This window comes from Carassius gibelio, chromosome A6 (assembly GCF_023724105.1).
Source record: "Carassius gibelio isolate Cgi1373 ecotype wild population from Czech Republic chromosome A6, carGib1.2-hapl.c, whole genome shotgun sequence".
Taxonomy (NCBI): Eukaryota; Metazoa; Chordata; class Actinopteri; order Cypriniformes; family Cyprinidae; genus Carassius; species Carassius gibelio.
The window spans coordinates 23,628,335-23,642,826 of NC_068376.1; the positions used below are offsets into that span (position 1 = coordinate 23,628,335).

The following is a 14,492-nucleotide window of genomic DNA, read 5'->3' on the forward strand; positions in this document are numbered from 1 at the left end:
AGGTGTCTCTCTGTCCACAACCATCTCAGAAGGAGAGCTTGAGAGTTCATCTTGAGAGTTCATTACCCAAATGTTTTCATGTAGTCTGACTGTATGAAATGTAATATGTAGAATAATATTTTTATAGCGACTCACATAATTAAGGCTTTCTGGTTGGCACCCTGGATCATTGCAAGAACTCTTTGCTTATATATTTATATATATATATATATATATATATATATATATATATATATATATATATATATATATATATATATATAATAGTTATGAAAGTATAACTAAGATTATTGGTATAATTTTCATGACAAATTAGTATTACAGATGCATCATCGCCCTCTACTGGACGAGATCCTTCAACACCAAGCAGTCAAGTAAACGCTTATTTAGTCTACCGCAAACCAAATTCCTGCTATGCATCACATTGTTGTCTCCCTATTATAAATGTCTTAATAAATGGGATTCAGCGGCTATTGACAAACGGGAAATTGTCACAAGGTTTAAAATGAAAAAACTTTTGTTACAAACATACAGGAGCGGGTACTTTGGTGAAAAAGACAGCACAAACATTAAAATTGTTTTAGCAATGGATTTTATGATAGTAATGTGACATTTTGTGTTATTAGTTGGATGTATTTGATCTCTTGTAAAATTACAGAAATATCAACATTTCAAAACATTGTTAATCAAGAGGCTATTTTAACATACCTAAATTGTGCTAACATTAAGTAAATTTTTTTTAACTATGAGACATTGACATTGAAGTACAAAAATGTGTTTTTCCAGCAGTTTTGCATGTTTTTTTCGCCTACCTAATTCAAATTCAAAATCCTGTTGGATTAAAATAATTTTGTGAATTCTATCAAAAGTAAATTGCTAATATAATATAAAATCCAGTCTTATATTTCCTGGAGGTTTTTGTTTTTAATTGATAAATAAACAAATAAATAAATACGTAAGGCATCTGGATTTGATGTATTGTTTGAAATGTTTGAATTGTTCACTGCAGACAAAATGCAGTTGTAGTAAAACTGTATAAGAAGGTTAAGCAAAGTAAATTTTGAACAAATAAAGTAAGCCGATCTTGACTGTGTCAGGAATGTGGTCTATTTAAAAAGTCTTCTCCATTATTAAAAACAAAAGCTATGGGAATAAAATTAAGATTTGACCTCCACTTTTGCTATAATTGTTTATTAGTTGACCTGTCAAAAAGAACCCTTTGCATATAATGTAGGCTATATCACAAGCCAAAAGATGAATTCATCTAACTGTAATTGCAAAAATATTAGGAAAGCAGAACATATATACAAATTTTGTATATAACACTACTGAATACTACTGAATATTACTGAAAAACTACCTAACTTACGATCGATAAGAAGTAATTAGGAGTTAATTGAGGGAAAACTCCATTCCCTAATCCATAGCGTTACTAAAAGAATAATAGTTTTTCCTTGTCATTTAAAGTATCTAGTCTACATAACCAGTTAAAAGGTAAATTTTGCCAAAAATTCCTCATATAGGAGAAAAAGGAATTCCAGACTGCAGGTTCAGTGAAGGATCCATAATTATCAGTGTAGTTTAATCAGATTTCATAACATTGTGAAAGGTTTCGTCCAGCAGCAATATTCTTCTACAAATGGTAAAAGGGTGCTTTTCTTGTCTGTGTAAATTTGGGTAGTGCTCTACACTGTTAACCCAAGGACTTTAACACAACAGAGTCAAAAAGAGATTAGTTATTAAGTAACAATGAGGTTAGCGCATGCTTTCAATTTTATTCAGATAAGTAGTTTTTTTAATCAGTTCCCACAGTTCTAGTCAAATTCTTAAAAAAAAAAAAAACTTCCAATAAATGATTCAAATTGTGATACTGATACATAAAAATAAGAGAGGATATTTGGTCCAATGAAAATGTGTGTTTGTGAGTATGTGTACTTAACTGTGTGTGTGAAAGAGGAAAAGTTAGTGAGAGTGTTATGTGTGTGTGTAATGAGCTGATGATATACTGGGGAAGTGGGAGTATAACTTCAGTTCCCAAAGGCCCCGGCTGGAGTAAAGGTGTGGAGGTATCAGCATTGCACACATACCTGTCTTCAATACGCGGGCACATATATGTTCAAAGAGAAAGTTCATCTGGACAGGTAAAGGAGAGGGAATAAGGTAAGACATTTGCTTTCTCTCTAAATTGTTACTGTTATGTGTCTCTATCTGCCAAGCAGCTTTAAAACAACTAAGATTAATTGAAGATCTCGGTTAATAATTGATTCTCTTAAACTTGTACACCTGTAGACATGAATGAGCATGTGAAGTGTAAACAAAGCTATGACAAATGAATGTGTCTGAAACAGGATTTGACTATTTAACTTTGGCATGCATGAAATGAACTTCACATATTTGTGGATCAGCCTTGTACCTGTAGTGCATATTTGTTTTGTTTCAGGACAGATTGCAGGTATGGGGATTCAGGTGAAAGCTTTAGTGCTGGGTGCTGCAATGGCAGCCGTAGCTTGTACAACCATCATCGCTTTGATTCTCTCGCTTGCAAATCATCAGACTTTGGATCAATCCTCAACAAAGGTGCAAAGATGTCAGTTACAGTTGTAAAAGGCAATCATACAGGAGATACCTATCAGAAAATGTTCTTTTTTCTGCTTGCACTGCCTGTTGTTTATTAAAAACAGATCATCTTAACAGGTGTCAATATTTGCTTTATCGGATATTATAATAAATATATATAGGTGTCGGATAACACTTCTACAACTGTGACTCTGCTCATTCTACAATTTGATATCGTTGAGACATTTAAAAAATAAGTTATTTTTTTATGTTAAACTTTTAACGGTCACAGTTTGAGAAAAAAAAAAAGTATTCATGTCCACTTTTGTAGAGGGCAATCACCCACAGGAAAGTGGAGGGTGAAAGAAGGGAAATGGGAACAGGACATTTAAACCTGTATCCGTGAAAACATAATTCTTGTATATAACACTATTGTCACATTAGTGATAATATTTTGACCACACACAATACAGTATGTGTCTATTTGTTTCTAAAACAAGTGTTTATTGTTAAGATATTCATGAATTGAGTTTATTTTTAATAATTTAAAATAAAACCCTTGACACTTTACAACTAACTTTACACATTAACATCTCAAGTGGAAATGCATTCGTATTGAAATTAACATGAACCTAAATTAATAAATTCTGTAGGACTTAACAGTTAGGTTCCATTTGTTAACATTAGTTAACTATAGTAACTATAGTTGTTGAGATGATCTAAAAATGAAAAATAGTTTTAAAGCATTTGTTAATCTCAGTTAATGAATTTCAACACTGACTAATGAAATCAAAAGCTGGTCACACTTTAACTAACTAGTAACTATGACGTTTAACTAATTAAACTCCTAATTTGTTGCTTATTAATAAATAGTAAGGTAGTTGTTAAGTTCAGGATTGGGGTAGGAGTAAGGAATCCAAAATATGGTCATGCAGAATAAGGCATTAATATGTACTTTGTAAGTACTAATAAATGGCCAATATGCTAGTAATATCCATGCTAATAGTAACTTGTTAATAGTGAGAACTGGTTACCCAAAAGTTGTATTTCTTAATAATAATTGATTGCCCTGAGCTAACGTGAACAATAAACCTTTGTATTTTTATTAACTATTTAAGATTAATAAATACTATAACAAATATATTGTTTGTTGTTAGTTTATGTATTAATTTAGGTTTAGGTTAATGATATTATTGCAAAGTATTGCTTATGGTTTAACTAAGGTTAACAAATGGAACCCTGTTGTAAAGTGTTACCAACATTTTCCTTCTCGATGGAGAAAGTGTGAACAACCTAGCTAGCTAACCTAGCTAGTTTTTATTGTTGAGAGTTTTATTCAACTTTAATATCAGACTGAAAAGAAGAGCAAAAATAAACTTTTAGATATCAGTCTGCATATGTGATGGAGGCATCTTTAGTAAAACAGCTCCATATTTAACGAAGCACATACCAAAGCATCGCAACCTGCTTTCCGGAATACAGGAGATGGAAAGCATCTATTTCACACATCATTTACGCAGTCTGTCTCACAAAAACAAACCAATCTATGGTTAAGAAAACAAACAAACTTAAAACAACAAGAAAATATACATGATTTCAGACCACAAGTAAACCGAACAACCAAATAAGTTCTATACAATTCCTCAACACAAACTATTTTTATGAATCCTGTGGTCTAACTTGAATGTGATAGTTACTGTCAAATGTTTTCCCTCAGGATGTGTGTGTGTTTCGCTCAGGAAAGTAAGCACACCCAGTAAATCAAGTTTTGTCCAAATTTATGGAACTCTTTGTCTGACTTCCTCAGTATGGGATTGTGTTTGATGCCGGCTCAACTCACACGGCACTCTTCCTGTACCAGTGGGTGGGGAACAAAGAGAATAACACTGGAATAGTCTCTCAGAAACAGAGCTGTGATGTGGATGGTGAGTACAGTGCTGGAAACTTGTCCAGCTCCTTGTTCCCTAACATTATAACACTTTGCGGTGATTTAATTATGTCTTATAAGGTGACAAAGATGAATCGAATGCATTTAGTCAATATTACTTCATTCACTGAATAGAAAACAAACTAAACCGTTTCAACAGGTCCATCACAAAACTTCACGTGGCCTAAATGGCTGGGATGCCGGTCCCTATGAGTAGGCTATACTATGTGTACTTAAGATTTAATTGTCAAATGATTTTTATCGTTTTTAGGTGATGGTATATCCAGCTATGTACAGAACCCTCTGGCAGCTGGAGAAAGTCTTAAGAAATGCTTGGATGAGGCCAAGGCAGAAATACCAGAAAGAGAGTGGAAAACTACACCTGTGTACCTTGGTGCCACTGCTGGCATGCGGCTTCTTAGGTGATTGAACTTAACAATAATTGACAGAAGTGTCATATAAATGATATGGATTACACTGATCTTTACATTGGTTTCACAGCTTACAGGACCAAAGTTTAGCAGACAGCATTCTCGAAGAAGTCACCAAAACAATCCAAAGCTATCCATTTGATTTTCGAGGGGCCAGAATACTCTCTGGCATGGAGGAGGGGGCTTTTGGTTGGATCACCATCAACTATCTCATGGAGAGTTTTATCAAGGTGAATAATGGCTTTCCAACACTGAAGAAATTAGGACTGAGTGGATATTAATGCAGAGTTCTTCAAACTTAAGGGTCAGCCCATTTCTTTTACAATGATCCAATGAACATTGTAAAAACCAAACAATGCAGCATCAGTCATTTTAAACTAAAGTTATTACTTTGTTATCATGTCAGATATCTTTATTTGTCATTCTTCCTAAAGGCCACTGAACACATGTACAGTTTTTCATGTTGTTTTGACAACACAGACTCAGTTAATTAAATCAATCAACAGTAGAAATGATACTTAATCACTATTAATCACTTCTCTTTTGTTAGAACATCATGTACCTCAATGTTTTTTTTTTTTGCAGCATTCATTTGAGGGCCATTGGATCCACCCAAAAGCAGGAAAGATCCTTGGGGCTCTTGATCTCGGTGGCTCATCAACACAGATCTCATTCACCCCAAAAGACCCAGTGAAAAACAAAGATTCAGCTTTTAATATCCAGCTCTATGGGCACAAATATGAGCTGTACACACACAGCTACTTGTGCTTTGGCAAGGACCAGGCTTTGAGGAAGCTTCAGGTCTACCTCCACAAGGTTGGTGTTTAATTCTATTCATTATCTCCGAGTAGGTTTTTACTATACTAGTTTTAGCAAAAACACATTTACTGTATGAAGTTTTGGAAAGAAAGTATTTACCAATAAAAATATGGTCATAATTGAATGTCTGATATGGGGTTTGCTTCATTTAGACTTCTGGATCCTCACCTGTTATCAGTCACCCATGCTACCATGTTGGATTTGACCTCAATCTTACTTTGAATGACCTTTACAACTCCCCCTGTGTGGTCAAACCAAACAGTTTTAACAGCACAGCTACAGTAAAGTTTTTAGGAACGGGTAACTCATCACTCTGTCTTTCTCTAATGGAGAACATTGTTAACCTGACCGACTGTGCATTTTCACCAGACTGTGGCTTCAATGGTGCCTATCAACCTCCAGTCAATGGCGAATTCTTTGTAAGTGTTTCTTTCCTTATCAAATCATCATCACTAATTACTAGTAGCATGATATTAAAGTTGTATGATTTAATGTTAGGAAGGAAATGAAATATATATATGTTCCTGTAGCTCAATTGGTAGAGCACTGCGCTATCAATTGCAAGGTTGGGGGTTAGATTCTAGCCAAACAAGCCTAATGATTCAATGAACCATTCATAAAGAACCATTTACTTCACTCCTAAATGAATCAGCCATTTGAACGAACCAAATGAATAAATAAATGACTCTTGATATAAATGATATTTATATCAAAATGATCCTCTGCTATAATTTTTGGATTCTTCTTATACATCTCAGGCTTTTTCTGCATTCTTCTACACCTTTGACTTCCTTGGACTTGTCCCAAAAGCTCCACTGACCCAGGTTCTTTCCACTATTGAGACCCACTGCAACAAAAACTGGACCTCTGTGAGTTCACAGACATTAATTGCAGTACTATATTTTATAGTAAAATGCCTGGAAAATTTAGAAGTGAAAGTGAATCACATTACGAGTCCATTTGATGATGCTGGTGTTATCTTTTGTAATACTGATTCTTAAATTCATTTTTATGACCATTATTTCTTTCTGCAGCTGAAGGCTGGAAATCCAAAGACTACTCCAAAATATCTGAAAGATTATTGTGCTTCTGCTCATTATATTATGACTATTCTCTTGAAAGGATACAAGTTCAATAACACATGGGATCAAATCTCTTTTAAGAAACAGGTAAGGTTTCATCAGCTTATATTATTAGCATTCCTTTACCGAAATGAACCGGTTCAGTAATAAAAATTTACAGGTCAGGTTTGAATTTACAGGTATACATACAGGTCAATATCCTCCTCATTAATATAGCAGACTAAATATGGATATTCAGTGATTCATAAATCATTTAGAGACTAGAATTTAATTTCAGATTATTTGCATTGCTCAAAAGCACAGTGGAAGTATCTTAAACTGACATCATGCCATGTTCTCAGCCTGACAGTATATATCAGATGACGGTCAGCGTGATTTTGCAGAGTAAGACATTTTCCTGGATCAACATCTTTTGATGATCCTGGATCAATATTATTGTCCAAAAATATAAACTTGATCCAATCCCTACCCCTAAACCTGACCCTACCAATATTTTATTCCTAAAATCAGTGGGAAATATTTTAAATATTTAAGATAGCTTATTAAAAAGGGTGTAGAAGCACCTAACCCTGATTTTAAGCCTAAAACAGATATTTTTTTAAAAGTTATATCTCAATTCTGATTGGTTGATTGGAATGTTGTACTTGGTGAACATGTTCACCATCAGATGACCTCTGCTCCAGACTTCTGGGAATCTCCCTGTAAATGGGCTTACTTTCCCCATCAGTGTGATTTGTACTCATATAAGATTGTATGATGGTTACAGGTGGCAGATACAGATGTTGGTTGGACATTGGGCTACATGCTGAACCTGACCAACATGATTCCTTCTGAACGGTCCAGAGCAGTGACAGGAGTGCCGCACAGTCAGTGGGCAGCTCAGATTGTCTTCATTGTATTTTCCCTCATTCTCATTCTTTTTATAGCCATTCTCTTTGTTTGTGACCTAAACCATTGAGTTGTGTGTCATGAATGTGTGTGTATGCATTAGTATTTATTGCTTAAATTTCAGACAACAGATACAAAGATCGACAAACTTCTCTTTTGACTACTGTTTCTGATGTGATTTGAGACGTTTGTTTTTTTTCAACAAAGACCTCACAAATAGTGAAATAATCTATGCATTTTGACATTGTGATGACAAAATGAGATGACAGGTGCTTTGTTTTTCTAACATTCTATACCATTTCTAGCTAAATGTAGCTTTTTGTTTTTTAAAGTAGTGTCTTGTTTTGAAGGCTTACTAGTCTGTCAATGATTTAGTATGTACTAACGTATAATTCTCAAAACAGTGATTTTTCATCATTCATAAACTCTAAATCGTAAGAGTATAGATTTTTTATTTGCTTGTATTCATTTTTACTTACACTCAGCACTTGCAGTAGGAATTAAAGCACTTAACAGACATTAAATAAATGTATGATTATATTATAATTATGTGTGAAATCATTATTGTACTTTGTACATATTTATAAAATACAGAAATGACATTCTCCTTAAGCAACAAAATATAAGCAGCGTACTTTTTTTTTTGCCTTTTCTTTTTACAAATTGTTTACACATTACCCACAATTTTTTTTTTTTTATGTAAAGTATGCTATACTGAGTAATACTGCATTTAATTGATAAAAACAGTAATATTGTGAAATATTATTACTTTTTATGGGTTTTATTTATTCCTCTGACAGGAAAGCTGATAATTTATGAATGTAAAATTTTCCAGGATTCTTAAATAAATAGATCAATAAAAAAAAAATCACCATTTATTTTAATATTATATTTATTTTATATTTCTCCCTGAATTGATATATTCTTTACTGTCACTTTTGATCAATTTAATGAATAATTGCTGAATAACAGTATTAATTTCTACAAAAAGTATCTACCCAACCCAAACTTTTGAAAGGTCATGCGTGTTGTGTGTGTGGGAGTGTGTTTTCAACAGCAACCGGATTTCTTCTGTGATGGTTCTCTTCTCAATGTTGCGTGTCTCTCCTTCTGTGACTTGCGCTCCATTAACAACCTAGTAGCAACAAGATCTTTATCCTTATGCATGGACAGAAAACACACGTTGAACAAGTAATAATTGGTGTGATGGGTTTTGTCAGTTTCGAGTCTTACTCTGCTAGAGTTGTCATGGATTCTGACACATTCGCCCCAGTTGCAGCACTGCACTCCATGAAATTTATGTTGTATTCCTAATGAAGAGAAAATACAACCAGACTTTGAGTAGAAATATACTCAGGCAAAACAATTGGACAGTACTTTTTTTTGGGTCACGATGATCTCTTACTCTGGCCAGATCTGCTCCTTCTTGAATCTGGACTGCACGCTCTCCAGAATCATTCTTGTTTCCAAGCAACATCATGATGACATCATCAGGAGCCCTTTCCTGCGTAACATTGTCATAATACAATTTAGAGAAGGGGATGTTTCAATATATTTTTAGTAAAATATAAGGAACATGAAGGAATGAAAACATTAGATACCTGAGCTCGAGAGATCCAATCTCGTACAGAAATAAAACTGTTTGAACATGTGATTGCATACATGAGCAGAAGCCCATCAGCTCTGTGGAACACTTGTGTGGTGATGCTGTGAAACCTTATAAAGATTTTTGGGGTTAAATTACACACAGACAACTTTTTTCATCATGTGTTAATTTATTCTGAGTTCTTACCTCTCTTGACCCGCTGTGTCCCATATCTGCAGTTTAACAGTTCTGTCAGGCAGAGCAACAGTCTGTATACAGGTGTCAACACCTGGGTGCAAAACATAAAATATGTAACATAAAATAACTTAAAAAAAAAATATATATATATATATATATATATATTTATATATTTTATATATTTATACATTTGGAACTGATCATTATCATTAGGCTGCATTTTTTCTTCTTAGAAATAATTTATTTCTATATAGTGTACCATGGCACCTTATACAATACCATTGTAAATTTAAGGTCGGTAAGATGTTTTAAAGAATTTAACACCTTTATTCGGAAAGGATGCATTAATTTAACCAAAATTAACAGTAAATACATGAAAAAGATCCTGAAAAAATGTATCCACAAAAATATTGAGCAGCGCAACTGTTTTGAACATTGATAATAATCAGGAATGTTTATTAAGAATCAAATCAGCAGTATTTGAAAATCTAATAATATTTTACAATAGTATTGTTTTTACTGTATTTTTGATCAAATAAACTGTATGAGCATAAAATACTTTTTTAAAAACTTTTTCAAAATCTTGAATGGGAATGTGAATAATTGCTTCAGTAAACAAGAATGCCTGCTCTCCACCGCAAAGCACCCACCAATAGTGGAGCGGTAATCCTCAGTGAACTGCCCTTCATGGAAGCGTCTGATGAAGGAAGTCTTCCCCACACTGCAGTTTCCCACCATGACAACGTTAAACTGAACTTCTTCAGCATCTGAAACTATATGACAGAGTTTGTGTGTAGATGAGTATCAGATATTAAACTTTAAGAAATAATTACATGACAATGTTTTATCACTGTACTCACTACTGTTGTTTAAATTTACAGTCTGCTTAGCTCCAGTGCTTCTATCAGGTTTAATGATTTGGCCCAAAGAAACGGGACCAGCACCAGTGGCTTTTGGAGCAGCTTCTTCATTTCTGGAGCAGGAAAAATTAAATTAAATAAAGATATATTATATATACAGATAAAGAATTATTATATAGCTCTGTGTCATACTTGGCTTCCATGTTCCTCTGCTCAGAGACTGGATGGGTAATCGGTTGATTCTCTGGTTGTAAGGTGAGGCATGGATCACAAACCTTAGCAATACAGGTATTTGTTAGTGTTTAAAAGCAAGTAGCATTAAAGATTGAAGTACAAAATGTAAGGACATTTTCTAAACAAAGAGATATATACCTCTGAGACATCACTGCACAGCTTGTCCGCTTTATGATCTCCATCTTCTAATTCATTCTTAAAATCAGAAGTGGCCAGACTACTAAGGCCTTGTTTGCTCTTATTAGCACGTCTGGACCCAAACTTCCTTTTTGTTGATGGAGACGTCCTTTCTTGGCAAACAGGGTTAGCGCTCTCTTCTAGCTGGCTGCTACTTGTGTGTGCACTAGAGACATCAAGATACTCTTTATTTAGTTTGTTTTCAGTGATATTAGGCACTATAGACACCTCAACTCTTTCAAGATCCTTGATTTCTTGCTCATCCATTCTTAAATTCGAAATATCTTTCTCCCCATCCTCTTTGTCTTCATCCTCCCTTTCTGCTTTGAGCTGCTGTCTGGAATTCTTGCGAGTTGACCCCATTTTTCTTCTTCGTCCTCCAGGTGAGTTGGGTTCACTGTGAACCAATGGTGTCGGCTGGAGAGATTTGATTTCGGAGTTTTCTTGCATATTGAGATCAGGAGCATTCGCTATGTGTTTTGGCTCTTTGATGATTGATTCCCCATCATTACTCATTGAACTTTGAGACGTCTTATTTAATGCTCTCTCTATCTCACTGAGAAGTGAATCTTCTGACTGATCAGAGTAATCATAAGATGTTTGGTCTCCTAAGCTCATTTCAGAGTCCTGAGGCATCTGCAGATTTGTATCTGTAGTTTCTGTTTCCTCAAAACCTTCTCTTATTCCTTGGTTTCTTCCTGCTCTGAGATTCTTCCGAGTCGAGCCCATCTTTCTTCTCTTCTCAGTAGTAACAGTCTCTGACTGTGGATGTTTGGTAACATCAGCATTCACTAACTGAAGGGTGTTTTCAGGTGTCTCAGGCACTGTTGGTCCACTAGGTTCAGAATTGTTCTGATGGTCATTTTCTTCTTTTAAATCAGTTGCACTACCTAACATTTCTGATTCAAGATCTGTGGTACTGACTGAAGACACTTCCTTGGACTGATTGATGCTTGATGCTAAAGGCATATCATCCAAATCATCTTCTGCTTTCTTAGTTTCGCTATTCTCTGCCACACCAAGTGCATCTGCATTATCGGCCATATTTTCCCCATGTATTACTTTAGGATTTCTCCGGGTTGAGCCCATCTTTCGCCTCTTTTCTTGAGTGGAACTGATTTCATTAACAAAATCATCCTGAGTGCTTTTTAGTTCTTGTGTGGGAAAAACATGGCCTGTGTTTTCAGTTTGTTCAGGCTCTGATCCTACATAAACATCTACAGACACAGTTTGATCAACATCTTTGTTATTAACTTTCAAGACAAATTTGTCCTTTGTCCTGTCATAGAGATTGATTGCCTCATTCTCACTATTACTGTCATTTCCAGTACTTTCCATCCCCTTTTCCTCGCTCACCTCCGATAGGTCATGGATATTTGGAGAAACTTCCTTCCCTCCATTTTCTGATTCAGGGCACATTTTTGAAGAAGCCACTGGATGAGAAAAGTCAACAGGGAAGTTTTGTTCTACCTTTTCATCAAATTTACATTCAGTTTTTCTTGCACTGGTTGCTAAATGTGGTTCGGTATCCTGCTCCTGTGTCATTTCTTTGCTATCTCTATCCATCTTTTTGGATTCTTCTTTTCCCTGCCCTTTGTTCCCTCTGAGCGTCTTACGCGTTGACCCCATCTTACGTTTTTGAAAGACTGGATTCAAGCTCGATTGATCTTCTCTATGAGACTCTTTAGGAATGACACTTTGTTTGACAATGACAATTTGTTTAGGACCTAAGTATGTGTCAGCATATCCCAATGAAAAGTCTGAAATCATTTCAGCTGCAACATTTGAAGAACATTCAGATTCTATCAATAGGTTTGGATTTATGGAAGAATTTGGATAATTTTGTTCTGAGATATCTGTCTGCACATCTGATTTACTAACAATATCCTGGATCTCATGGCCTTCTCTATCAGCAGATGAAATAAACAGTTGCTGGGGTTCAGGAGATCCTGCAATGGCTTCTTCAATAGTTAAATTCTCCTCTGACTTTGTGGTCCCATCATCATTTGTTGTATTTTCAGCTTCTCCCTCTTTCTCTTCTTCAACCTCCTCATCATTCACCATTCTCTTCCCTCTCTTCCGAGTTGACCCCATTTTTCTCTTCTTCATAGACCTTTTGGAGAATGGATGCATTTCAGCCATCTCTGTCGGTGCAGCATTCTCAGATGAGACATACATTTGGGTTTCCTCCATAAGCAAGGCATCAGACAAGATCAGAGCAGAATGACTTCTACAGGCAAATCTGTCTCTAACAAAATCTGCAGTTCTTTCTGGGACCTCAAATAAATGTGAGCCAGTATCATCCTGTGATGGCCCAGATTGTGTTTGAGATACATCTGATCTCTGCTTTAGTTCCAAATCATCACATGGCTCCTGCACTGACATGTCCACTGTCTCTGTGGTCTTTCTGTCCTCATCTTTATTATCTCTTATATTCAAAAATTCTTGTGTTTCAATGTGATCAACCACATTATCCTGGTATTGAACTTCCAAGTGTGCTTTTGTGTCTTCCTCGGATTCCACTCTTACTTTTCTTTGACCATTTTTCCCTCTGAGAGGTCTACGAGTTGAGCCCATTTTCCTCTTGTGAATAACTGTGAATTCTGAGTGTGCCTCCTCTTTCTGAGTATCTTGAGGAATGATGGTGGTGTCACTTTGCTTGGGAAAGGTGTCAGTTTCTTCCTTAACTTCACACTCAGCATGTTCGGATACTTTTATTGCTTCCAGTTTTGCATCAGAGGAAGTGTCATTTTGAATCAAATCTGACTCCGTAGTCATATTAATCTCCCCTGTACCTGTATCTCCAGTAACTTCAACTTCTCCGACTAATGTCACACTAACATCATTGATTTTCTCCTCTGTTCCTTCAGCTTCATAAGTTGTTGTGTCAGATATTGTGTCCTGTGATTCAGTTTCTAATTGTAGGTCTTTGTTTTCCTCTGCTGCCACGTTTTCAGCATCTCCAGCATTTTCCTGGGACTCTTCATTCAGTTTCATGAGGGTTTGTGATTCTGTGATGTGACAGATATTTATTGCAATGGACTCCTCAGATGTTAAATCTGAACTACATGATGACTGCAGGTCGGTGGATTTAGATCTTTCAACAGGACCAACATCATTTTTCTTGCATGTGTCCATCTCCTGTTCTTTTGCTCCAAGTTTTACACTTTGTAATGTAGATTCATCTAGAGGGGGTTCATCCTCCAAACTAATTGTTTCTTCTTCTACATTGATCATATCTTCACTGTCAAGTGTTTCATTTTCATCATGATGTTCTTTTTCTTTTCTTTGTCTATTTTTCCCTCTGAGAGGTCTACGAGTTGAGCCCATTTTTCTCTTGTGAATAACTGTGAATTCTGAGTGTGCCTCCTCTTTCTGAGCATCTTGAGGAATGATGGTGGTGTCACTTTGCTTGGGAACTGTGTCAGTTTCTTTCTGAACTTCGCGCTCAGCATTGTCAGATACTTTAAATGCTTCCAGTTTTGCATCAGAGGAAGTGTCATTTTGAATCAAACCTGACTCAGTAGTAATATTACTCTCCACTGTACCTGTCCCTCCAGTAACTTCAACTTCTCTGATTAATGTCACACTAAGATCATTGATTTTCTCCTCTGTTCCTTCAGCTTCATAAGATGTTGTGTCAGATATTTTGTTCTGTGATTCAGTTTCTAATTGTAGGTCTTTGTTTTCCTCTGCTGCCACTTTTTCAGCATCGCCAGCATTTTCCTGGGACTC

The 14,492-nt window shown here is 35.5% G+C and overlaps 2 protein-coding genes across 31 annotated transcripts in view; one reads left to right on the forward strand and one right to left on the reverse strand.

Moving 5' to 3' along the window:
* The first annotated feature begins 2,013 nt into the window (after nt 1-2,013).
* LOC128015796 (ectonucleoside triphosphate diphosphohydrolase 8) lies at nt 2,014-8,571 on the forward strand. Of its 2 annotated transcripts, none has more exons than XM_052599961.1 (10): nt 2,014-2,160; nt 2,441-2,577; nt 4,364-4,481; nt 4,755-4,905; nt 4,985-5,144; nt 5,500-5,730; nt 5,886-6,152; nt 6,492-6,602; nt 6,768-6,902; nt 7,582-8,571. In XM_052599961.1, exons 2-10 carry the CDS (start codon nt 2,455-2,457, stop codon nt 7,771-7,773), a joined length of 1,488 nt encoding a protein of 495 aa, XP_052455921.1. In that variant the 5' UTR covers nt 2,014-2,160; nt 2,441-2,454; the 3' UTR covers nt 7,774-8,571. The 2 variants fall into 2 exon arrangements, with proteins under 2 accessions (XP_052455921.1, XP_052455922.1); XM_052599962.1 differs by having other exon boundaries at nt 2,028-2,160; nt 2,446-2,577.
* LOC128015794 (uncharacterized) overlaps nt 8,139-14,492 on the reverse strand; it is a 37,561-nt gene continuing 31,207 nt past the window's right edge. For 23 of the 29 annotated variants that reach the window (XM_052599953.1, XM_052599950.1, XM_052599949.1 and 20 more), the window contains 9 exons: nt 10,719-14,272; nt 10,539-10,621; nt 10,347-10,459; nt 10,137-10,259; nt 9,496-9,577; nt 9,305-9,419; nt 9,109-9,207; nt 8,937-9,013; nt 8,139-8,838 (listed from right to left, as the gene is read on the reverse strand). In XM_052599953.1, the coding sequence (XP_052455913.1) occupies nt 8,754-8,838; nt 8,937-9,013; nt 9,109-9,207; nt 9,305-9,419; nt 9,496-9,577; nt 10,137-10,259; nt 10,347-10,459; nt 10,539-10,621; nt 10,719-14,272 (4,331 nt within the window). In that variant the 3' untranslated portion in view covers nt 8,139-8,753. Of the gene's footprint in view, nt 8,839-8,936; nt 9,014-9,108; nt 9,208-9,304; nt 9,420-9,495; nt 9,578-10,136; nt 10,260-10,346; nt 10,460-10,538; nt 10,622-10,718; nt 14,306-14,492 lie in introns of all 29 variants that reach the window. The other 6 variants (XM_052599933.1, XM_052599935.1, XM_052599930.1 and 3 more) reach the window with 2 other exon arrangements.

What these genes read in the sequence shown, in the direction of transcription:
- LOC128015796 (XM_052599961.1), top strand. Translation starts at nt 2,455, where the DNA reads ATGGGGATTCAGGTGAAAGCTTTAGTGCTGGGTGCTGCAATGGCAGCC. An exon ending in TTCAGGTCTACCTCCACAAG is followed by an intron (nt 5,731 to 5,885) that starts GTTGGTGTTTAA and finishes TGCTTCATTTAG; the next exon opens with ACTTCTGGATCCTCACCTGT. An exon ending in CAGTCAATGGCGAATTCTTT is followed by an intron (nt 6,153 to 6,491) that starts GTAAGTGTTTCT and finishes TATACATCTCAG; the next exon opens with GCTTTTTCTGCATTCTTCTA.